At 33.1% G+C, this 26941-nt stretch overlaps 1 protein-coding gene across 4 annotated transcripts in view; it reads right to left on the bottom strand.

Annotated features, from left to right (window-relative positions):
* Window positions 1-26941, bottom strand: part of Naaladl2 (N-acetylated alpha-linked acidic dipeptidase like 2) — a 1184425-nt gene that overhangs the window by 319390 nt on the left and 838094 nt on the right. For all 4 annotated transcript variants that reach the window (XM_078043670.1, XM_078043671.1, XM_078043672.1 and 1 more), the window contains 3 exons: window positions 19813-19956; window positions 4416-4508; window positions 1159-1364 (listed from right to left, as the gene is read on the bottom strand). In XM_078043670.1, the coding sequence (XP_077899796.1) occupies window positions 1159-1364; window positions 4416-4508; window positions 19813-19956 (443 nt within the window). The remainder of the gene's footprint in view (window positions 1-1158; window positions 1365-4415; window positions 4509-19812; window positions 19957-26941) is intronic.

The raw sequence follows: 26941 nt of genomic DNA, 5'->3' as shown, positions 1-26941 counted from the left end.
AAGGTTCTTAAAGCAATAGAATTTCTTCATTTGGAGTAATTCTTTTGAATATGGAACATTCAAACCACTAATTTGCATATAGAAAAGCATTTCAATTTGCAGTTTGTAAATCTTGCTGAACTCTGCACTGTAAAAATGTTCTCATCCTCACAATTTCCTTCCCTTCAAATTAAAAAAAAGTTGCTATTTTCTTTTCTACACTTTAGATATTTGCTTTGATAGTCAATAGGCATTTTATATTTTTGAGTGTTTAAATAAAAAATATAACAAGAGAATTTCCCATTACGTTAAATTTTTTCCTTTTCTCATTAGGTAGATTTTTTTCCTGAGATAGTGAACAAACTAAGCTATAAAATGGTGTTCTAGTTAAAACTAAGCATTTTTGGGTCTGTATATTTCCATGAAATCTCCCTTTTTTCATTATTAAAGTAAATAAAACATGTAGGAGATTCACAATGTTTGCATCGTTGTTAAAAGGCATCACCCCATAATGGGTTGCCATATTTCATTTAAAATATAGTGTATCTATGCTGTGTAGTCAGAAGAATCTGAAACATAAACATTCTGATTGTATTCTGTCTGTGCCCCCATTTCATGATTTATTTCATTAAGACACAGGCTTCCTATGGTATTTAAATAAATAGATAAGCAAGTGGGTAGGAAAGAAGTAGAAGAAGGATGAAGGATTGCAGAGAAGAAAGGGAGGAAAGAGGGTAACCACTATTTGAATTCAGTCTCAATATTGTATAGATAACATGTAATGATAAGTTAATCAATTACATAGTAGATTATAGATTATTTCCTAATACTAGATAATTCCTGGACAGTATTTTTGGTTTTGGATTTTAGTGTAATGGTATGTATCAACTGATCCTTTTCTTTTCTAGTGCCTGTACAGTTATCTTGTAAGGAGAAGTACAATAATTAAATAATCACTATTATGAGTAATATTAGAGTTTGTAGTTCTAGTGGCAACAGGAAGATTAGATGCATATCATACATGATTTACTCTACATGGGTCTACCTCTAATTCTTGTAAGTGATCTCAGCAAATCATCAGTTATGACTCCTAGTTCAGAAGCACAATATCATCTTTGGCTACAAAAATTGTATATTGTCTACCAAAAGAAGAAAATATTATTATTATTAATGTTTTACCTCTCCCCATTCATATGAGCCAATATTGCCCCAGGTTGTTCCTCCCCATGAGCAGAATACAATAGTGCGGTCTGGTCTCCATCCTTTCTTAACCCTTAACATCAATGCTCGGATAAATGCTGTGATGATTGCAGTACTACTAGCCCATTCTTGTCCATTATAACTGTATCCAGAGTAATGGTGACTGCCAACTATAATATATCGGTCTGGAAACAGAAGGAAATGAGCCATTAAAACAGAATATAAACTTTAACAATAAATTTAATGACATTTACATAATCCTATTGCATAAGTAAGCAACAATTAAACAAAATTGTTCTAATAATTGAGACTACTTTAACACTTTTCACCCACTGTTTTGATTCACACATCTGTGTATATCAAAGCAGAGGCAGCTGTTAAACCCAATTATGAATCTGAAGCTTAGATCCATATAACTGTCCTTTGCAACATGAATATTAATTAATGAAGTATACAAATATGCCACAATGAAATCTTTATCTAACATTTTTCCAGAATCCTAGTGGGAAGTGTCCTGTAAACAATGTGTTCATGCTCAGTAAATATTAAAGAACTATTAATACATCTGAGGAAGCAGTTAGTCAGTAGCTGTAAATATTAAAAATGTGGTAGTCATGTGTGGACTTTGTAATAAATGAAGTGTTTAGGCAATTAATTACAGCTTATAGTTTTAGATAGACCTTCAGATAATGGCCTTCTCCATTATCTGAAGAAAAAAATGAAATTCACCAATGTCCATTTTATATGATCATTGAGATTCATTAGACACACTGTTACAAATGTTTCCATGACAGATAAATATTGCCCTGTTCAAAGCACATTGACAACTATTGTCACCTATCTTATTGTACTGCAGTAGGCTAAAAAAATGTTATTGAATGTTATTGATAAAAATAACATAACTCAATTTATTTGATAAAAGTAATCTTTTACATCTTTGTTAAAAGTTTTTCATTATCATTTCATTATGACATCTTTCATATCTTAATAATGAAGTATGTAGACTCTTCTTGGGTTGAGATCCAGGGTTTGCAACTCACTAATTGTATGATGTTAGAAAGTTTACTTAAACTTTCTATGCCTTAGTTTCTTCAACTCTAATATGGAATACAAGTAATGCATCCAAAATTCAGTTATATTGAGTTTTAAGTGAGTTACTCTATAAGGCACTTTGAACAGTGCCTGACACAAAGTAGGTCCTATACCTGTGTGGAATAAATGGATCAGGTATTGACTTCATGACAACAACAACAAAAAATGCTGTAACAAAATGTCATCTCATGAAACTTTTCTGATTTTCCACACTGATTTTGGAACAAGCAATGGGCTTGATCTGTCACCATTTTATTAATACTTAATTACTGGTATACATAGGGGGCCTGCAAATATTGAAAAGTTGAATATTTATGGATTCATCTCCCAAATATGAAAGAAAATTCTGCATTAGCTGTCTAGATTCCAAATCAAACATATCAAAAACTTAATATTAATTTATAATTATTCGTAATTTTCAATCACTAAGAAAATCATGTGAATCAGTAACCAGTATTTTTGGATAGAATTAAAACTAAACAAAAAATTAGTTTTGTTAATATACACTGAAGAATCCTAATGGAAAAAAAATTCAAATAATTTTTGGTAGATTGAATTTTCTTTATCCTGAAGTTAGTATAATTTTGTTCAACTGAGTTTTCCAACAACAAATTGCAAATACAGCAATGATAATGAATATTCTAGTGCTTCCCTTAGAGTTTCTTATGATGGAAATTTGTTGAAATGGTTGAAATAAAGTAGCAACAATTTTCAAATTCATTTTTATCTTGTGTTTAAAGATATCATCACCAGAGCTACAATATTGCTAATACAAGGAAATCAGAGAGAATACATACATTTTTATGAACTTTTTCAGAGTTGACTGGCAAGAAACTGGGAGAATATAAAACTTAATCTCACAATTCTTTGGGTTAGCAATTAGGTTAATTTGATTAATGCTATGGAGAAGGATAATTCTCCAAGGAAAACTCAGTAAATGTCCTTAACCACATTATTATAGTTTGGATATGAGTTGTCTCCCACAAAATCTCCTGTTAATGTGGGAATGTTAAAACATGAAATGATTGGAATGTGTGAGCTCTACCCTAGTCTATACTAGTTTGAATGGACTGATCAGGTGGTACCTGTAGGCAGGTGGACTTTCCTGGAGGAAGTAGGTTACTGGAGGCATGCCCTGGAAGAGCTGGCTTTTCCCTACAGCCCCTTCTCCCAAGTGCTGTCTGTCTCTGTGGCTGTCACTGTATCTGTCTCTATCTCTCGCTCTCTCTGCTTCCTGACCCTCGCATGAGCTGAAAGGGTTTCCTCTACTTAGCCTTTCCCCCATGATGTACTGCCTCACCTAGAACCCAAAACAATGTATGGAGCCAGCTGTCTATGGACTGAGACCTCTGAAATTGTGCTCCAAATAAACTTCCTCCTCTAAGTTGTTCTTGTGAGGTACTTTGGTAACAGCAATGAAAAGACTAACTAAAACACCCATCAAGAGAAGTGGCCCAAGTTTAACAACACACTGTTGTACTCTATACTGTATAACAGGCTAATTAAGACAGTAATATGTGATTCAGCTTTATGATATATTTGATAGTGTTGATATTATTCTCTCTATATACATATCATTAGTTTTACTTTTGTAAGTCTATGTAATGTCATCTGAAACACCCATGGCAGCCCAGGTGGTCATTTACATAAACACCCTCAAAACCTAAAACTGTGCAAACACTAGGAAAAAATGTCAGCAGAGCAAGGATCAGGGGTGAACATCAATTAACAATGAAAAATTACATTTGAAGATAAAAGCTTTTGTGTGTAAAAAAAAGCATCATTAAAAACTAAAATGTTTTTAATGTTTTTTTCTTGTTAAAAATAAAAATTTAAATGTTGTTATATAGTGAGGAAAATATAAAACAGAGAAGAAAATATTTGCTTTTGCATGACATGTCAGTTTAACAAATCTAAACTCATTCTTGGTTCACTCCCCTCCCCTGGTACCCACAAACTCCCTATTGAGGTTTACTTTAGAAGATATATAATAGGAAAGAGAATAAAGAGAGACTTCTTAGTTTGATAATGATTCACAGTGTAATATAAGTTTAAGATATTTAACTATGTTATTAAATTACTATAGAATATTTCCTGTTAAATTTCATATCAATTTTTGATTTTAAATATTTAATTCTACTTACCTGGAGAGGCCATGCCCTTTAAATATCCAATAACATTAGTGACTGTTTTGAATTTTGTGACTGTTTGAATTTGCATGCTGACAATTCTTATTTCTGAAAAAAAGTTAAAAAAGATGTTTTTTGTCTATATTATTCTGATATTTTTCTTAAAAGATTAACATTTATCTATCTAAAACTATCAGGAAAAGAATTAGAAATACTTGAAATTTTCAGATAAGCAAAATTATACTTTTTTGCAAAATATTTATTGACTACCTTAGTGGAAAGTCTATTTCATGTGCTTGTTATACCATGATGACTAAGATAACAATTGCTGGCCTGGTAGAACCTCAGAGCCATAAATAGGCAACTCTAACCTCACATTCAGGGTTATAAGGTGGTTCAACATGAAAGCACACAGAAGAAAAACTCACATGTACAAAAAAAGAGAGAGAAAAAAAAACATAAATAAAAATATTGCCTGAGAAATAATGAATATTTCCCTATCTTAAGCACACACACACACACACACACACAAACACACACACGGAAGGAAACACTTTTAAAACTCTAAAGTATTATACAAATTAAAAGGATAAAGATACTTACAGCTATACATATTTTCATATATTGGGTTCTTTATTTCCACCTATGTTCATAGGCCCCTCATCTCTACTATAAATCCTAATTATGTACCTTGAGTTATTCTATTTATACTTATTATTGAATACTTTGCAAATAAGCTGAAGACACTAGTCAGGATGGACGAGGTCACAGGCCTGACATGGTCTTTGAAGGCCTTTGGTTCTGATGTGTTAATCTTATACGTGGTTGGTCCTGGGCAATCTGGATAGGGTGGGGTTCTGGTGAGGTGTAAGAACAGCCCAATGAGGTCAGGGGACCAGGCAGAGGGTAGCAATTAGAAAACAGTTCATGCTAAGCAGCCATCATTTAATAGCAAGCCCTCTATTGTCACTTCTTACTGATCAATGAAAATTATAATAAATATGTTGCTTCTTCCTTAAATGGTACAAATTAAATTTAAATTAATAGTTTAACTGGAAAACCAGTACACTGATTCTGTTAAAATTATAACTGCAGAGAAAAGAGGTTCTGTGAGAAAGCCTGCCTGTCTCACCTGTGGGACAATGTGCTTTTAATTTAGATCATGTACATTTTTGTTAGTTTGTTTTCCAATCAATAGAACTTGTTTTTTAGAGTAATTTCAGGTTTGCAGAAAATACAAAACATTCAAATAGCTCTCTCTCTCCTCTGCTTCATATAAGTAGCATTTTGCATTAGTGTGGAATATTTGTTAAGTTAAAGGTCCTGTATTATTTTTTTAAACTGAAGTGCATAATTTTTATTAGGGTTCATTCTTTGTGCTGTGCATCCTATGGGTTTTGACAAATGTATAATGACATATATCCACCACAGTAGCATCATACAGAAGAATAGTTAACTGCTCTAAAAATCTCCTGTGTTCCACATATTCATCTTTCATTTCTCCCTGGCAACCACTCATCTTTTTACTTTCTCTATAGTTTTGCTTTTCCCAGAAAGTCATATAGTTGGAAAATTATCATTTGTTTAATTTCCTATTCTAGATTTGTTCCAAATCATCCAGATAAGTGAACTTTCATTTTTCTCTAAGCCCTTAGGATTTAGATATTACCGAAGAATATTTCCTAGTTTTCTAGCACCTAGCACCCAGTATTAATTTATTTCCTGAATCATCATTGAGTAAAACTCTTGATATATACAATAAACTGCTTGGAATATTACCTTACATTGATAAAGTGCCTTACAATTTACAGTAGTCAGTTAAACACACACACACACACACATACACACACACATTAATTCTCACTGAATATCAGTTATCCTTGAACCATGAATTATATGAGCCATTATATTTATTTCCTGAATAAAACACATAGTGAAAGAATTAGGGCTTGAATTCAGGTCTTCATATAGTTAATATTTTTATCTGAACTACAAAGTGTTCTTTAAGACTCCATTTTAAATTTTTTGTTTTGAAATATTTATCAGGCAGCCAAAAGAAAAAGAATAAAGACAATGTAAGATAATGATCCACATCTAGATTTGACATGTTTATTTTCCTATATTTTTCTTGATGTTCTTCTCTAATAGTCAAATTAATACAATTTTACTAATTTCATTCCTACCCTGAATTTAAAACTAATAATTTTCAGATAACTACTTTAATATATTTGTAGGTAGGCAGAAATAAATAAATACAGGCAAAGATACGATACGAACATATCCTACTACTTTTCAGGTTTTGGAATTTTATATAAATTATACCTTATTTTTCACTTAATATTATATTTTTCCCAATTTTTCATGAAAGTAGATAGAGATTTGTATTATTTATTTATTTTAATTGTAAATGGATACAGTACCTTTATTTTATTTATTTATTTTTATTTTTATGTGGTGCTAAGGATCAAACCCAGTGCCTCATAATGTAAGATGAGTGCTCTACCATTGAGCCACAACCTTAGCCCCTCTGTATTATTTACTTTAGCTATTCAGTAATATTTGGATTTTGGATCAAGGCTAAATTATTTTTCAGGTCAATTACTGAGGATTAACAAAGTTGATTCCTCTTTTTTGGCATTATGGTATAGCAAAGAACACTTTTAAGTGTTTTGATGCACATGTGTTATGCTAATACAAGTGGAATTCCTAGCTTTTAATATATGCATATTCATCATTCAATTTCTTGTCTATTCTACTTGACTGTTTTCCGTTGTACTGTTTGTCATTGTTGGTTTTTTTAGAGGTTATTTCTTAGGATATTATTTTCTTATTAATTATGTGTATTAAAATATCTATTATATCTATAAATTAATATAGTCAAACTTATCAATATTTTTACCAACAATATGTTGATAGGATTGTTTGTCTTGGCTTATAAATCATGTTCTTATCCTGTGAAAAGAAATGTTCTTCAGATGTTTCAAAACCTCTAAAGTGAGTTTTCAAATTTATGCCTTTCATGCAGCCATGTCCTGAAGCAGGCATTCAATTTTGTCTCTGGCTATGAATGGGCAACTCTTCTCACATAATTTATTGAATAATTAATTTTATTCTCCTTGAAGCTGTTGTCATATATAATAAGTTTTAATTTATATATGGATCTATTTTTAGCCTTATTATTGCACTTCATTTAAACCTGTGACATCTTATTTAAATTATGTAGGTTTATTATATCTAAAATGGTCGATCTTCTATCATGAGCATCATTAGCATCAATATGACCATCATCCAATTGCATTATGATTCGATTTGGGAGATATTTATAAACTATTACTTTCATATGAACTTTAATATTAGTTTTTTGTATATCATGAAAAAACATTTCAAGATGTCATTGAGATTGCATGACATTGATAGATTCATCTGCAGAAATGATATTGAGCAGCATGTGAATAAGAGACGCATCTCAATTTATTTCAGTTTATATTTTCATCTTCGAATGATCTTCTTGTTAAACTTCTGTATGTTCTAACAGTTAACCTGTAGGGTTCTTATGAACATATTCAGTAAGGACAGTTCCTCACATGGATGGGTTTTTTTTTTTAATTTCTTTTAAATCTGCATAGCTTTTGCTTCTTGCTCTTAATTGATTGTTTTGTCTAGAACTTTCAGTGCAGTGTGGAATGGAGGCCAAGATAGCAAAATTGCTTTGTCTTTGTCTTTTATTCTTTAAAATAATGTTCCTCAGATTTTATCTTGAGAAAAAAAAAAGTTTGCTATAATTTCCCGGGAATCTTCTTTTATCAAATGAAGATCCCTTCTATTCTTACTTTTCTAGAGGTTTTACCATAAATAGCTATTGAATCATCTATAACTGTAAACTTTTTGCTTTACAGCGTTTAAAAATGCAGATATTTCCAGAATCAGTTCTACCTGGTCATATGTTTTCTGAATTTGATGATGAGTGATTTTCGAATATTTGCATGTGTGTGTGTGTGTGTGTGTGTGTGTGTGTGTGAGAGAGAGAGAGAGAGAGAGAGAGAGAGAGAGAGATATCAGCTGATAATTTTACTTCTCATTTGTTCTAGCTTACTTTGGATATCTGGCTTATACTATGTCAAATGTTTTAGGGATCTTTTCTTCCTTTCTCAGATTCTGTAAGGGTTTGTGTAGCATGGGCACTACCTGTTTTGTAAAGGAGTACAAATATAATTTTTTTTCCTGTACATTTCCTTAAATATGATGTCTATTTCTATTTTATTATAGAAATAATAGCTATAGACATCACTTCCCTTTTTTTTACATAGCTTCTTAAATTAAATAATGTTTGTCTCATTGCTTTTCAATCTTTTTTTTTTTTCCAATCTTTTTACCAGTCAGCATTGTGTTCTTGGGATCAAAATGCCTGATGAGAACAACTGAGAGGAGGAAAGGTTTATCTGGGCTCATTGTTTCAGTCCATGGTCAGCAACTCCATTGCTGTTGGTCCAAGATAAGGCAAAACATCCTGGCAGAAGGGCATGGTAAAGGAAAGCTGTTCAGCTCATGGGAGCCCAGGAGCAAAGAAAGAGAAGTTGAGGCACTAGGGACATAATATATAAGCCCCCAAATTGTGCTCCCAATGACCTGCTTTCTTCAATCACACTCTATCTATAGTTACCACCTAGTACAGCAGTCCTTCAAATTGTTAATCTACCAAATTGGTTAATCCACTGCTGAGGTTATAGCTCTTATAATTTAATCATTTCATTTGAGAACATTCCTCTATTTTCTCACACATGAGTTTTCTGGGACACCTCATATTCTATCTGTAACAATATGTACCTAAAAGGCTACAGATTTTCTAAGTAGTTGTAGTACATTGATGTTTATAAATATTATGGTTTTATAAATTCCTGATTTTATACATTTCTATTGTAATTCCTTTCAAATATATGTATGTGAGTTTTAAAAAAATTTAAATAGCCACAAGACAGAGTGAGCTACTGTTTTGATATATATATCTAATTTACTTTAGGTCTACATAGGAAATAAGGTCTGTATGCCATTGATACTTTGGTATTAGGTGAGATTTGTTTTGTGATCTTAAAGGTTATTGCAATTGATAGGAGAATATGCATTTTATGAACATGGAGTCAACATAAAGTTGTGTATTACTTATTTAATGGATGCAACTTTCTACATATATTTCCAGTGGATTAAACTTAAAATTTTTGTGGTTAATACCTTACTAATTGTTCTATATGTAATATATGTTTGCTCTGGTAATTATTGAGACATGTTGAAGTTTCCTATAAGCACATTGATCAATTAATACAATAACAAATAATCCTAAAAATAGTATAATATCTTATTTGTGGAATTTTAGACTAGTTTGTTACATCTATGCAAGTATTAAGATATTTTTATGATGAATTATTCTGCATATATCTTTTCTATCTTTATTTTTTCCCTAAAGTCCTCTCCCCCAACTCCATATTAATATAATTTATCCATCTTTCTTTTGGTTAATATTTCTCTTATGAATGTTTGCAGCAATGTATTCGCTCTTATCTGACATTCCAGGGGCATTCATAACTTGTGTATGATATTTATGCTAATTGCTTGGCTTGGAGTTTCTGTACTACAACTGTAGTGAGAATTCTGAGACAGTTTTTGAGTTTTTAGGGTAGATATATGTGCATATAAACTTGTCCAGGACTCAGGCACAAGAAAGCTCTCATTTACTTAGGGGTAAATTCTTTCTGATCTTCCTATTCCCACCATGGTTCTGCTAGTTTCCATTTATAGTATCTTCATACAGAGGTTTAGTTGCAAATCTTGGCCCTCAATACTGTGAGCAAAACCCGAGAAAAACAACAAAAAGGAGAGGAGGATTTATTTTGGCTCATAGTTTGAGAGGTTTCAATCCATAGTTATTTGATCCCGTCACTGGGGGATAATGGTGAGGCAGAACCTTATGGTGGGGAAGTGTGTCAGAGCAAATCTGCTCACTTCATGGATGTTGGGAGAGAGAAAAAGAGGGAGAGAGAGAGAGAGAGAGAGAGAGAGAGAGAGAGAGAGAGAGAGAGAGAAGGAAAGAAAATAAATAAACTCTTCAAAGGCATGCCTCAGTGAGTTACCTCCTTTAACTAGGCCCCACCACCTTGGCCTGATAGTGCCACTGGCTGGGGACAAACCCTTTAACGTGTGAGCCTTGGGAGACATTCAGCATTTAACCTGTAGCTCATGTCTTTGGCCCATTGGGTGCCATATCCTTGTCTAGGACCTCTCAACACTAGGAACCACAGAAGCAACTCTTTCTCTCACTTCTCCAATTTTTACTTCTGTCTTCAGGTTTGCTTCTGAATATTTGATTTTATTTAATTTTGTTTTTTTCTATAAATGATTTTTTAAAACATATTTAATAGTTTTCTTATACTTCCTTTATGTTTCTAGATGTTTATTTTAGTCTGCCTTCTTCTACATCCCAGAGTTTAAGAGTCCTGTATAAAAGAACCAGAGTAAGCTAAGAAAAGAAACGTGACCTTTTGTTCTGAGGAGGATGCTCTATTTACATTGGATGCTTCCAACTGACAGAAAGATTTCTTTATGTATCACTGGGCAAAGACTATGTCCAGATAATAGCATATTCATATAGCAAAAATGGGTCTTTCATTTATTTATATTTATGTATATATACATCTTAATATATATTATTTCTATTATTCAACATACTATCCTGAAAATAAGTATGTAAAGAGTCTGTTTCCATTTATAGTATAAGTACCATAATCACACTTTAAATTTTAATAATGAAATCTTGGATAAACTCATATTAATCATTCATCTACTGGTGTTGGCATTATTAATTGGAACAATCCATTATTAAGACAATGTTGTTCTTTATAGAAATAACAATAGCAATTCTGTCTTTTGAAATTTATCATAGGGTCTCTAATATTAATTGAATATTTGTCCAATTCTGTGTACTTGAGTCTCTTTTTTGGCTACTTGACTCTAGAATGGTACTTCTACATCTTCTAATATGGGGGCTTTGAATTGTTTGATTCTCATGGAGACTGAAATCTGCTCTAGACTTAAATTTTCAGTGAGGATCTGTAACTTGTCCTTAATGCCAACTATTTACTTAAAAAACTGGAGTACAAACTGCTTCTGGATTCTATGCCACCATCACATATACTTTAAAGATAATAGTAATCTCCTGTGTCTCCAAAATACATACATTCATATCATATGTGCATGTATGTTATGAGTGTGAATACCTTGAAGAAAAGATGATTAATATTTATTTCCTATTTTTAAATACTAAGATTGTCTAAATAGGAAAATGTTTTGAAGAACATGAATCAGAAAAAAAAACTTTTTTTGTATTCCTTATCAGGGTAAAAATCAATTCATTTCCCACATTTCTCAGCCAAACACTTCCATAAATTACAAATTATAAAATTAGTCAACCAAGTAATCACCTGCAACACAGTGAACATATTTTCCATTTGTCCATCCAGTTCTATTGTGTACTCCTCACCCATCTCTGTTCCAGAAAAATGACCTCTTTGGACCATATCTATCTGAATCCATGAGTCTTTGGTTTCAGGTTGAGTTTGGCCAATGGAATGCAACAACAAGCTATCAACAGGTGGGTAAATGAAAAGATGGAGTATTAATTCTCCATTATCCTCCTTGTGTGGTTGTTTGCTGGCTAAAACTATATTACCTGATAGAAAGCCACAGCTCCTCTCTTAAAGCTCAAAGTCTGGCCAGTTTCTATAACCATTCTCTCTTCTCACTCTTTCAGGTTGATAGATTATAGAAATTAATAGCCCTGATTTAAAGGTAATATCATTGATATCACTTTTCTGTTTCCCTTTTCCTATCCATACCTTGTGCATAAGACACAAACTAAATGCCCTTGAATTGAAAGTTTTTAGAATATCATTGACTTCTTGATAGGAAACTGGTTTCTTTGTTAATCAATCTCTATATAATCCCTGAGTTATTCATATTTGGGACCAGGAAATAAATGGATGGAGAGGTCAAGATTTTCTTTACTGCTAATATGGTGGGCTAGGATGTCAGACTAAGTTTCTTGCTGAAAATAACTTATGATGACAAATAAAATGCAAAAAAAATTGCTAACAGCATTTAAGAAATAGCATGACATTTAAGAAATTCCTAGGTGGAAATTTAAGTTGTGATGGGAACCCAGACAAATAAAACAATGATGTTGCATTCAACCTGAGGAAATTTACCAATTTGGACAATGTTTTCATCTGAATTGCCTCATGAGATGTAAGGTCAGAAGACAGAGTTCTGGGCATGTTGCAGAGAAGCAGTTCTAGAAATGATCCTTCCTCTATGAAGTAGGAATTCTAAAGGGCTGCACTCCTTCATTTCATCCCAAGAGATTGTGAAGAAAGTTACCTGACAGTGAACACATAAGGAGCAAGGGAATTCAAAAAGTAATTTCTAGACTAAAATAACAGCAGTATTTATAATATCTAAAAGAGTAGAGGGAAAATATAATGACCAAAATCTAAATCTAGAGAGAATCATAAAACAAAAGGATAGTATTTTTGATGCAAAGAGGAAACCTAAAGATGAAAAATGTCAGACTAAGTAGATAGGAATATCATTAAGTATAATGAATCGAATGCTCCAGGTAAAATATGATCAGACTATATTTAAAATGCAAATTATTTATTATAAATGGGACATACATAAAATAAAGACATAGAAAGGTTGAAATAAAAAAAAGATTCAGCATAAAAGTACACATTTAAAAAACACTAGTGTAGCTAAATAAATGTCATACCAAATGGAATTTAAAGTGTACATTACTAAATATTAAGAATATCACTTCACTTTATAAAGTGGCTTCTTTCTCAAGGAAGATGTGATATATTTGATTCCATGAACACCTACATGATGATTTCAAAATATATAAAGTAAAATTAACAAACTATTCTCACATTGAGAGATTTTAAGACTAATAAAATATAGAATACTTTAACAATCTGATTAAACTTAGTCTAAGGACTTGCGACGTAGCTAAGTAGGAGAGTGCTTGCTTCACATGCACAAGGCTCTGAGATTTATCACTAGCACCACAAAAAGAGAAGAAAAAAGTAAATAAACCTTAATCTAAATGTGCTTATCAGGGCCCTAAATCTTGCAACTACATATTACATGTTCTTTTTAAATACTCATGGAATTTTGATCCTGTCCATAAAGCAGACTTCAAAAAAAAATGAAATATAGGAATAAAGAGAAAACTATATATTCTAATAAAAATCCAGTTACTTATCCGTTAGATCAGAAGAATATCACATCATAATGCTAAGAATCATGTAAATGCCAAGAGCCTGGCAGAAAGAGACAGGAGGGGCTGCCTCCAACTTCAGAGGATCCCTGAAGGGCTTTTTATGGAGGAGATGGCATTTGGACTAAAATTTAAGACTTTAAAAGACACTATGCCTTTACAACTTAAAGACATAAATATGTAAGAAATATTTGGATAATTCTGAATAGTATACTCAGTAACAACATTGAATACATGAAGGAGTAGCAGAATATAGAACCAGAAAGGCAGTGAGAAATCTGTGGTAGTTACTATGTTAGAAAATGACAGGTCCATTGAGGAAAATAGACCATCAAAATAGAAAAAATAGGATTTGAACTAATGGACTTTATCACACATACAAATTCCAAAGTTTACTTTTCTGTAATTGATGAGAATCACAGGTATTTGAAAAATAAAGGCATAAGAATGTAAGAAGTTATAAAAATTGCTGAGAAACCTAGAAAAATTGGCCAACACTGGCTAAAATGATTTTATTTGAAGAAGTGCACATTCTAAGTTGGCTTTAGGTCTTTAAGCAAACAAACAAAAGGAAGTGTATGTTCCAGGTTATCTTAGGGTCTTTAAGCAAATAAACAAGTAATCTGGATTAAAGCTGAACTGAATCGTTTCTAAAATCAAACTGTTTAAAAAAAAAAAAAAAAAAACAGAAACCTTTGCAGAGTTGAGAAGTTCTGGGTGAATGACAGCTCTGTCCCCCTCAGTCAGCCCAGCCTGCACTCCCCAGGAAACAGAGGACTGACTCTACTTTTCGTGGACTTTGGACAATAGGTTTCCCACCTATGCTCACTCTGTTGAAGATCCTTGATGAATAGTCCTTCAAAGCCAATTCTGAAGCTATTTTTTCTTTTGTCCAAGCACTTTAGACTGTCAGACTGGCAGCTCAGGAATGCTGATCTTTAGTTCTAAGGATTACTCTATCAGCTTCCACCTCAGGCTCCTAGGTTCACTGTGTAATTGCTTGCTTGAAAAGCCATAAAATTGGGTGTCACCAATGCAGAGTTTAGTAACTTTAAACAACTAGTTCACATTATCGCCACATATATCAGACTTTCTAGAGTGATCTAGCACATTTATTTTTTTTTAGATAAGCAGAAGCTACCAGATCTGTATGTATGCTATATAGAAGTTGTCTGCACAAATTAAGATTCCCAATTTTCTTCCAAGTATTTTCTTCTCTATTGATGGATGGAAGTTATTAAAGCCCACTGATATCACTTGGATACATGTTCTTTAAAGGCCCATGAATTTAATGCTTGGTCACCAGCATGTGCTGCTATTGGAGAGATGGTGGAATTTTTAGGAGGTGGGACCTAGTGGAAGAAAGTTAGGACATTGAAGATATGACACTGAAGAGGTTGTTGGTACCTTGTTTTTCCTCTTATTCTCTCAGTTTCCTCTTCCACACACACTCTACCATGATGCACTGCCTCATCACATGCCCCAAAACAATGGGGTCAAATGACTCTAGAGTGAAACCTCAAAACTATGAGTCAAAATAAACCTTTTCTCCTTTTAAATTGTTGCCTTGGGTATTTTTATTATAGTGAAGAAAGCTGACTACGCAACCAAAACTCTTCTAGAACAAATTTGCATTTTCCTACTTTTTAAAATCTACTAATAAATAAATAAATAAGTTTTTTCTTCTGTTTTGCTGTGCTCAACAAGGCTAACCACTTACTATATTGGAAATTAGATGAAAGCACATCATAATCAAATCTATACTACTCCCTGTCTATTGAAATATATTATAGATATACAATGATATATGGATTAATAGAAGGGTGGATAGGTTAGATAGATGGATAGATAGATAGATAATTATATAGAAACAAATACATAATCCCAAGACATTCTCTAACCAGAATAGCATAATTACTCCTGGATTTTATCACATGTACTTTAAACAGATTGATTAGTTTCATATGTAACAAAAATAATGCCAGGTACTAGCAAGTGTTCTAACATTTCTTGTTAATGACTCTTTTAAATGTTAAAATTAATGATTTGCCAATAATTTTTGTATAATCACAATTTGTAATAGTATATATGTTCAATACATGTTTTTAAATCTCTACTCAAAAGTTGCTAATAATCTTTTTCAAATAGCTGGCAACAAATTAAAAAAGATAAATATTTAAAGTACATTTGAAATAGGTAAAGATTACTATGAAATTATCAATTCAATGTTATATTGATATTTTCACCAAAGAATATATCAAGTAGTGAATAAGAATATACACACACACACACACACACACACACACACACACACACATATACATATACATATATACATTTCCATTTGAAGAAATATGCTCCAAATTTACTTCTGTAAAAACTTGCCATCACTGATAAATGGGCATTCTTTATGCAAATAATGAATTCATTAAATATATAAAAATACTATTTTTAACTTGATTCATTTATATTTTTCTCCTTAAGTTATATTATCTGTTTTACATTTTTTCATCTCATTTTTTCCTATTATATTCATGGATTTTAGCCTCAAGCTCAGATTGATATTTCACATTTTAAGATTTTCATGTTCTGATTGAGTTTCAAGAACAAAGATGGACAATATGTTAGATCCATTAAGTACTAGGTAGAAAAAGGAAGTTACAGGGAAAGAAAATGGAGTCAGCATCCAATTATCTAATCAATGAAAATATCTATATTTATTTAGGCAAAAATAATTTTCCTGATTCTTTTTTCATTTCTCATAAAACTGTTTTGTTCTGACAGGGCTCTCTATAGGAATGCCCACTGTCTTCTGTGCTGAGCATATTTCATAAATACAAACATTTATTTCTTTAAGTTTTACTGTCTGAATCAGTCTTCCATTGCAAATAACTGAAAACAGAACATAAATGGACAGTTCAATGGATTTGGCTTCAGATAAGTCTTTATTTAAGGATCAAATGCTGTGGACAAGAGTCTCTCTCTGCCCTATCCCCTGCCCCTCCCCACTCTTCCTGTTGACTCCATTTTGGAGTAAAATGCACTCTCATGGTTCCAACACATATACTAGAGGTATATGCTTTCTTGTTCACTTCTAGTATAAAATGAGTCAGTGCTCAAAGTTCAAAAATCACATCTTGGTCTTGTTTTGCCAGATTGGATCATGGTTCGATTGTCACAATATCATTAATGTGATAAGCCAATGGGCTTGAGCCAGTCAGGATCTATTCTCAGAGTCTGGAATTCTACCAAACTTACTCATAACATATCATTTAAAGTGTTAAGAAAAAAGGTCAAAAATTCTACCATATTTTTGACTGCAGTTTATAGAATTCTGATTCGATATAGATAGTTAAATAAGTATGATAAATGGTTGATTTGAACATTTATTTTTAATGTACTATAGCTGAACCCAAGTAGTGAAGATTTTCTTACCCTAAAGTTCAGGGATATACGTAGAGAATTTAACAACAAGATATAGCATGCCTTTATTATCCTATGTGTATACATGATTATATGACCCATGTAACTCTACATCATGTACAAACAGGAGAATGAGAAGTTATACTCATTTATGTGTAATGTGTCAAAACGCATTCTACTGGCATGTATAACTGATTTGAACAAATACAAAAAAATGTCTGACATTATTTTTTTTAATTCATAAACAATAAGCACAGTTCTAGTTGCTTAAAAGTCCAGCACCTCAGTGCGTTTTATAGACGATTATCAGAAAAACTTAAACATTAATAATTTTGTATATATGATGAGTGTTATTGTCCAAAACATCAGGGTAAAGGGGGTCATTACAGTATATTTAAGATTAGTTTTATGTTTAACCTCCTACTCAGACTGCTTAATCAATATTTAAGAAATATAAGCATAATTCTCTATTTTAAAAAATGAAGCTTCATTATAACATTAAATATCTTTCTATGATTGAAATATATGTCTGGATTTTTCTAAAAAACAATAATAATTACTATATCCATAAAAAAGTTGATGTGGCATAATTTCATAGAAATCAGGTCTATCTCATTGCATCATTAACACTGGATTTGTAAGCAGGTTTTAGCATATATCTCAACTTTGTTTATCAGCATGATACATGTTGTTAGTTTATTATAGAGATATATATGGAGAAAGTATCATTTTGTTTTGCTAAGACATTATTTGCACATTGAGAAGGAACTTAATATATTTTCTTAATAAGGAAAAGATTTGCCAATTCTCCTAATATTTTATAGCATACAAAATTGGTGAGGCATATATCATTGCCATGACATGCAACTAAATCATTCAGGGTCACTCCAGGTGCATTTGGATTGGTACAAAATAATCACACAAAGACAAAGAAAATACCTTTTTCTCTGGGTCCAGAGAAAATGAGCAATGGCTCATTTTATACTAGAAGTCTACATCACTATTATTATTGTCTACTTTGCTCAATTAATAAGGAGTTAATAAGGAAAGAGTGCGAGTCACCTCTTTATTTTTATAGCAGGGGACACAGAGGGAGGTTCAATAGAATGCTCTTTCCAAATAAGGCAAAGGGTCAGGTTTCAGGGGCTTGAGTCTAGCTTAATGATGTCAGTAGATTGATTGACATCTTCACAAGTCACACCCATCTCAGGTGCTGTGTGGGAACACAGGCAGAGCGTGAGAAAAGTACACACCTGTGTTACATGGCCCAAAGAGCATTCAACATCAGGCCAGTCCTCCCATATGCTCAGATGTTCATAGTTCACATACACAGCCCATGCCTGGCCCACGACATATCATAATTTTATTTTCACTACAACGTGGAATGACAGAGGGTTTGCTACCTTCTGTAAATGAAAGAAGTACTTCTAGTTGGGAAGTGAGATAGGTCCAGTTACGGTACTAATGCAGGAATTGAACACAGTGACTGGAATGCATTGGGAGTTCAAATCTGTAATGACTTAACTAATGAAGTCAGAGCCTAAATCTAGTTCTTTACAAGTTCAGATCTTTTTTTTTATGACTTAAGTATTATTGTGTTGTTGCTCACATATTTTAACAAAGCATGTGATCAGTTTCTGCAGCTCTCAATAGATGACAGACAACAAAGTCAAAACAAAACATAAACCTTCCCAGAGAACTCCTTTGAGGGCATAGGCTTATTATTGTTGTCATTATTATTATTATTGTCTACTTTGCTCAATTAATAAGGAGTTGAGGAGGTTCTTGGTCTATAGACCGTTGAAAAGTATATGCCTCTAGCAGAAAGCCATCCTGAATGTATTCAGATTTTTTCAAAAAGCTTCTTCAAAACATTTTTAATGCTTTTGTTATCGAGAGAAAACCAGGTGAGCTAAAACACAGCCAGCTGCGCTTTCAGAGGTGAACACATACACACACACAACAAAAAAATAAATTAAATAAAACGCCAGCTCTTAAGTAATAGTTAACAGCAACTAGAGACAAACCTGACAATATGTAAAGAGAATCTCTTCTTTGAACTCTAATGCTGAAGTTGGAGGCAGAAACAAAATACAGCCCCTGGCTTTCATCCTACCATAGGTAGCTTAACTACTCTGGTTTGATCCTGTGTGGCCCAACAAGGCCTGACAAACAGCACTGCTGTACCAGAAGCATCTCTAGGGCGATGATGCGTATAGACAGAGGGATTTTTTAGTCAATTGCAGGAATTAGGCTTTAATGCTTTATACTAAAAGACTTCATACCCCAGATAGCTGCCTGCTATCCACTGAATCTTGGCAGGCAGTGAGACTGCTGAAGCAGAAATGGGAAAGCAATGTTAAGCAGATTTTCACGCATGTACAAAATGCTTTATTTTGTAAAGCTACTTTTCTTTGTAGCAGTTCAAAATGCTTTTTTATTTTTTATTTTTTTAAACCTCTGAGTTTGGTCCACTCTCAGTGTTTACCAAAATTACTTTTTAAAAATATCTCTATAGAGCACAGAGCAGTTAAATGTCCCCTTCATCAAAAGTCAATGTTTTGGAAAGAAGAATCCTAAACATGTCAATTAAAGAGACTTTTTTTTTTAATGAACATAGTTCTTTCAAAAATGACAAGACACACAGAAGGATATTAAATACTTTACCATTATTTGGAAGCTCGAGAGGGCTACAGATGTTGCTTTTGCTTCTCGTTGTTGGAGAAGAGATCAGTTTTGTCACAAGGGATGCAGAAATGGGCTGCACTAACAGGGAGGTGAGGTTTGACTGGTTTTGTCTGAAGCTTCCATCTGTATTCAGAAGAGGAAGGAACATTGTCCTTAGTAAACAGATATTAAAAATAATCAAGGAGAAGTTCTTTGTAATAAGTATGTAAATCATGAGCAGTAAGTTTATATTTGTTCATTTGTTTATTTACTTCTTAGTTACACTGTTTCTACTTATTAAAAATGATTTGAGATACTTCATAAGAATCTAGTCCAATTACAAGTATGTATCCTATTAAAGATGGCAGATTGTACACATACACTTACCTCCATTGTCCCATAAAACTCCATTAAAATGACAACAAAGGAATGAAAAAGAGTAAATCCACAGGGGCAGAGAGAATAGATAGTAATACAATTTTAGAAGTTGGAAAGCAGATGAGTAAGTGTCAACTGACGTAACAGCCCTGAGGAAACCAAAATCTCAGCCTGCAGTGAGAAACAAGAAGCAGCACAGTTATAACTGCAGAACTCAGGCTTAGGGATTGGCAAAAACAGCTCCCTACTGAGGCAGGCATGAAGGTGGCTGGATTCAGAGGATTGGAATAGATTCTAATTGAGAAGGAATCTGTCCTACTGAGCTTCTTGCACACCCAGTCAATGCAGGTTCCTATTCCTCCCTCATTCTAACAGAAAATAGAAACTCTGAATCTGGAGACACCAGATACAGTGAAGTAAGTGATACTGAAAACAGGATGTTGATATCATTGCTGAGACTCTTCAGATGTTTTACCTTCCTGACACCCAATTCCTTCTGTCCAGGTAGGTCAATAGAAGATTGTCTAGTAGCAAATAAGTCCAGCCCAACCAAAAATATCTAAAAATAATTAAAATCTGGAGGTCTAGCCAAAAGTAACTCTCTCAAGACATCCTGCATTGGAAATCATTATTCAATAAATTACACCCCTATACAAAAACTTCAAATCAACTTAGTTTTGCTATTTTTAAGTGTGAGCTTCCACCATGAATACTGTACAGTAAGAGGGATGCCCACTGAAGCAGCCCAGTGAGGATGAGAGGAGGAGGCTAGGAGTCTCTGAACGGAGGTCTCCAGGAAGACAAAATAAATGGGAATACAGATGAGAGCTAATGTATCCAGAGAATATTTACTGTCAGATCAGAATTAGGATTTGAAGAGTTCCTAGACATGTAGAAAAATAAGAAATATAAAGAGAGACAACTATTAGCTGTAAAGGGACCAGAACTTGTGTTAGAGGGTAGGTAATGGTACAATATGGGTGATATTTATATAATCATAATATAAATGATGATTATTGACTTAAAAGCAAAAAATGATATTTTCAGGATAAATAGGGGAGGGGCCAAAGCTCAAGGTCATGCATGTGGAGTCTTATGAAAGGTAAATCCATGTTTTTCTGAGTGGTAAGTCAATATAATGGAAAACACTGAAAAATGATGAGATAACCCAAACATGTTGAAAGATAGGAGGTAAATATAAAAAATAGGTGACAAAAGGTATTAAAAGCAATTAAGTGTTTTCCCTGGGGAGACAATTAAAGGATAGGAGACACAAGAAAGGGTAGGGGAAGGTGGCATTTTTATAAATCAAGCCTCATTAAAATATTTGACTAAATAAACTATATTCATTTATAAGTTTGAAAAAAAAACAAAGTAAAAAAAGAGAGAAAACAGCTGTGGTAATGCAAAATGAAGAAAACTACACAAATACTTAGTAAAAAGAGAAAAAAACTAAATGGTTCTTAAGCAAACATTTAAAAAATCATCAACTGAAATATTTTTACAGAGTCAGAAAAAGAAATGCACAATGGAATGACTCTATGAGGCAGCCAATAATGTTTCCGAACACAGTCTTATATTTTTCAAAACTTTTATTAAGGAAAATAATTGCTGAAAGTTTTCCCAGAATTTAATTTGACAGGACTGCAGGGGGTGCAGAGCCCAATGATCCTGGCAGGCAGGCTCCAGGAGGCAGAGCATAAATGAGAAAATATGTTTCAAAAGTGTTTCCTTAATTTATTATCTGGAAAACCACGAGGCTGAAAAAATGATATTTAGCTTAGGCCTGTGGCAGCCTTAGAAGTCATGGCTTTGAAGAAAACAATAATAAAGATTTAAGCTTGGAATCAGTTTTGTTATATAAGCACAGCTCTAGTCTTGTAATTTAGTAACTCTTTTCTGTGGATATATGACAGTGCATTTGGACCTTAGTGTAGTTCACGGCTCCCTGGCCATTTTCATGTCATACTTCCATGACTGGCTATATAATTTGCAGGGCGACGAGCAAAATGACAATGTGGGATGGCCCGTTGCAAAAATATGAAGAAATTCAATATGGCTGTAGCAGAACACTGAAACAAATGTGAGGCCCTCCTGAGCCGGAGCTCTGAGAGACGGCACAGGTCTCATGCTCAGGAAGCAGGCCATGAATGGTCTACTTAGAAGACCACAGTGGTCACAGAACCTGCTGGGACAAAGTGAAGGGGATCCACACACCTCCAAGAGGGTGCTGACAGGCAATGTGACCAACCCCTGCACACAAACTGCCATCACTTTTACCAATTTTTATTATACATAGGACAGTGAAACGATGTTTATGTGTATCAGTTATTTTGAAATTTTGATGGATGTTGGATCCTAACAGGTTTCCCATACAAAATAAAATTTCTTAAGTTTCTGTATGCTTTACCAGTTCAAATACTTATTTTAGCTTGTCATTCAAGGTCCTTTGCAATATTAAACTTTATCTTTCCAGTATTATTTCCTGTCATTCTTCCTCATATGTCTTCCGTTAAAGCTTGATCTATCCCCTACATGTTCTGTGATTTTTATCTTCATATTTTTACTTAAGCGTTTCCTTTCACTTTACTTGTTCTTCTCACCAACTACATAAATCTTAAGTGCACAGTGCTTCCTTCAAAGCCCAACTCAAAAGTCACCTTCTACGTGAAGTTTTCACTGATACCTTGGGTTCTGTGTGATACACCTGCACCTTTTTGGCCATACTTGCCTTTTTCAATTATCATTATTGCTATACAAGAAACACTTCACCTTTTTTTTCACTAAATTCTAATTTTCTTGAAGAAAAAAACCAATTCATCTATATCATTATATGATACATTGCACCTAGCACATTGTCAGAAACACATCAGTAGATCAATAATTAGTAAAATAGAAATAATCACAATTATTTGAAAAATAAATGCTTATATTACTGATTTTTCTGAATGTCTATAACATTGAGCAGGAGCCCAACTGAAGACCAATTTATAGTTCTCTACTTGCTATATACTTATGACTTCTCCAGAGTTGACTGTTCCCTTCTCCCAGCAGTCACATCAAACAGATTTTCCAGATCCATCTATCCCCATCAACCCAATGATTAACCTTGTTCTAACATTACCTGTTATAGATGAGTAGTTTTTCAATAAATAAAATCATCTTTGAGATATATTTATCTGCTACTAAAAAATCAATATCTCTATTCCATTTTTCACCAGATTGCTCTACTAAGCATATAAAACAAAATATTTAAAAGTTAAATATGAGTGAAACCTAAGCCATAATTGCACATCCCCAAACCTTTGATTTTTTGTGCTGCATGACTAATAGACTTGCATTAGTTTTGAAATTCCTGAAGTAAGTGGTTCATTAATTTTTCACCTTCACCTTAATGGAAATTTGACAAACAGTTCACTTCTGAGAGCAGATACTAAAAGCAGAACTTAACAAGACACTAAGATTAAATTATAGACAAAAGCTGCTTTTTTCAAAAACCCAACTATTGAAGAAAAGCTGAGAGAATTTCATTTTCTTACATTATATTAAAAGACTTTGAGTAAAACTAAACACATATCACATTTTATTCAGTTATATTTTAAAACACATTTATGAACATTCAATGTGATATGAAAATTAAGTAGAGTATGTTCCGTGATACTAAAAGTACTATATAGAAAAACTGTAATATTACATTTTAGCTCTCTAGCTTTTAGATGCCAGCATTTGTGTCATGTTCTGTGCATTGTTTATGTTCCATACTGATGACATCAATTTTTATTTTAATAGGTATCTAAGTCTCTATGCATTCTTTGTAACCTAAAGATTCAGACGTATCCATTCCATCAATAATTCAGTCTCACACATACACACAAATATTCAACCACACCTACAGTATTATGAAGAATTTGAATATACAGAATTTAAGTCCAACTCCAACACTGACTCACAGTTAGAAATGTAACAAATAATTGATTTCACTATTTGTATATTGTCACCCCATCTACTATTCCTGAACTACAAAGGTGACCCCAAGCGGTCTTCATTTTGCTGACGTACTGAAATAAAGCACACTATATGCTCTGACATCCAGATTCTGAATTATAGTGAGTGACATTTAGAAGAAATGAGGTTAAAATAAGTAAATATTATCTATCTGTACATATTTAAGAGGTTTCACCTTATTCTTTTCATGCTGTTGATATCCATTCATTCAATCACATTTGGTTAGGTATAATGAAAACATGAGCCCAGTGTAGCAGTGCATACCTATAACCTTAGCTACTCCAGAGGCAAGAGGATCACCAAGTTCCAGGCCAGCATCAGTAACTTACCAAGATCCTGTGTCTCAAAATAATAATAAAAAAAAAATGGGGGAAAAAGAGAGCCAGAACAAAGCTCATGGTAGAGTGATTTCCCAGCATGCATGAGGCCCTGGATTCAAGCCCCAGTTCAGGAGAAATAAAGGAAAAAAGGAAGAGAGGTAAGAAAAACATGTGTGTGCGTGTACGCGTGTGTGAGAGAGACAAAAAACCCCAATTAAAAAGTCAGTGTATGCAACCAGTGCCAATTATACAAGCAGAAATCTCAGACATTGCGAACCTCAAGATTGAGATGTTAAGAGGTTCTAAGGTAAAGAAGATGCTGGTTTGGTAAAAGAGGGGCCTTGTGTGGATGGGTGATGACAATGTACCACAGTTAGAGGAACAGCAGAGCTTCTGACTTTAGGAGCATGACTCAACCCTCTGCACTTGATATCCCCACCCCTCCTCATGTGTATGTGTGACATTTTTACTCAGTGAAATATAGATACTTTCCATTCAATGGTAGCCCTCCAACAAAGAATGGCCATATGACCTGGACCCTAGTACATTTTCAAAATCTTAGGCCCCACCCCAGACTTTAAGAATCAAAATCCTTCCTCTAACAAGATCCCTGGGTGATTCATATGAACATTAGATAAATACTAGCCCAAATCAGTGTATACTTTTCCACAGCACAATTCACAATTCATAATTTTCACATCAACAAAAATATAAAAAGCAGAACAAATGGATGAACACTGTGTTTCCTCCCATTTTCTAGAGTTAAAAGTTGCAGAACCTTTGACTACATCTGTAAATCTCAGATCAACAGTTCTTTTGATCTGTTTCAAAATGTGTAACAAGTCTGTTCATAAGCTCTGTCTAAATAAGTTGAAAAAGGATTGAGAGCATTTTTGTTTTTTGTCCTTTCTTCAAAGTTTATTTGGTAATTTAAACATCAAAATTACATTTATAACTCATTATTTCATTCATGAATAAATATTATAATAGCTGACTGATTTGAAATTTCCTTTCTTACTTTTAGATATTGTAATTTAATACCATAAAAGACTACAAGCTAAAAGTAAAAATACTGCCCACTTATAAGCAAACCAAAGTATCAGAAAGCTGAGAAAGCAAAGACTTTAAGGCATATTTCACTCTGCTTTTATGTAAAAGACCCAAATAATCAAATGATAAAGTTGGTATTAGTGTTGTTATCCCAGAATATATGATTTTACTGTCTTCAGAGGAGGACTGTCACTTTCACAGACATCAGACCATTAAATAACTGGCACAAATGTTTTTTTTTTTAATTTGAGCCCATTAAATTTACAGGTTTGTGTTTTTTTAGTAAGTTTTCTGAAATGACCAGCACATTACAATGGCTGGTCATTTTGCTGTTCTTATGAAGATATTGATCCTTTAATTTTTTAGTATATTATAAACCACTGCTTATGAATACCTCCATCTTCCTTCAAGCTAGTCAAAGCCAACACTGTGTTATTAGGTTATTATTAAAAATGAAAACACTCAAAAAATATTTTGTGCTATGCCCTCTTCTCTGAATGTGTATATATATGGTTTTCTTCACCATATAGAGCTTTTCTTACTAATCTTTATTTCCATAATTAAATTTTCTTTAATTTCACAATATATTTATTGCCTTTTTATCTAACTAATGTAGATTTTAGGACCAAAGGCTCAAAGACAACAGTTCCCCCAAGTCTGAGTTGTCAGACATCCTAAGAAGCTTTTTCCTTCTTATGTGCTCCCACATAAGCCTTTGCTTACACATTTATTAAACTTACTGTCTCCTCTAATTCCTTTTCAAAAGGTTTTCTACTCATCCCCATAGCATAAGCTCCTCAGGGCTCATTTACCACTGTATTCCCCAGGCTGATCATGGTGCTGAGCAAAATGTAGGCGCTCAGTGAACAATTTTTGAATGGATGAGTATACCAAAGTTCAAATTAGCAGTTTTGTTCTGTCTCATCTTGAGACTAAAACCCATGACTCATAAAATATGGAATCATAAAAGTGAAGACACAGATGGCTGCATGCTTTCCTTCACTGTGCCACTCTTAAACAAAAGCATCCTGTGATATTGTAAATATCACAATATTTTAATGCTTAACTTAAGCGTCATAAAAACAATTGTATTTACATCTACACCAAAGGGAGTAGAAAGTAACATACTCATTTGTAAAGCAAAATGACTGCTTATTGTGATATTAAAAGATCATAAACTTTTATTTTCGAAAAGCAGCACACAGAAAAGCCTTTTTAATATTAACTGGGGCTCTTTATTTCTAACTAGCTCATTTATAGGGATTGGTCGTAATATGACACAGGTCCAAAAGGAGTTATATAATTTTCCACATGATTAAAAATTATTTTCTTTTATATGTAGACATAAACCCAAGATTTAGCTGGACATAGTGGCT

The sequence above is a fragment of the Ictidomys tridecemlineatus genome, chromosome 3 (assembly GCF_052094955.1).
Source record: "Ictidomys tridecemlineatus isolate mIctTri1 chromosome 3, mIctTri1.hap1, whole genome shotgun sequence".
Classification (NCBI taxonomy): Eukaryota; Metazoa; Chordata; class Mammalia; order Rodentia; family Sciuridae; genus Ictidomys; species Ictidomys tridecemlineatus.
This window is presented reverse-complemented; position numbering and strand designations above follow the sequence as displayed.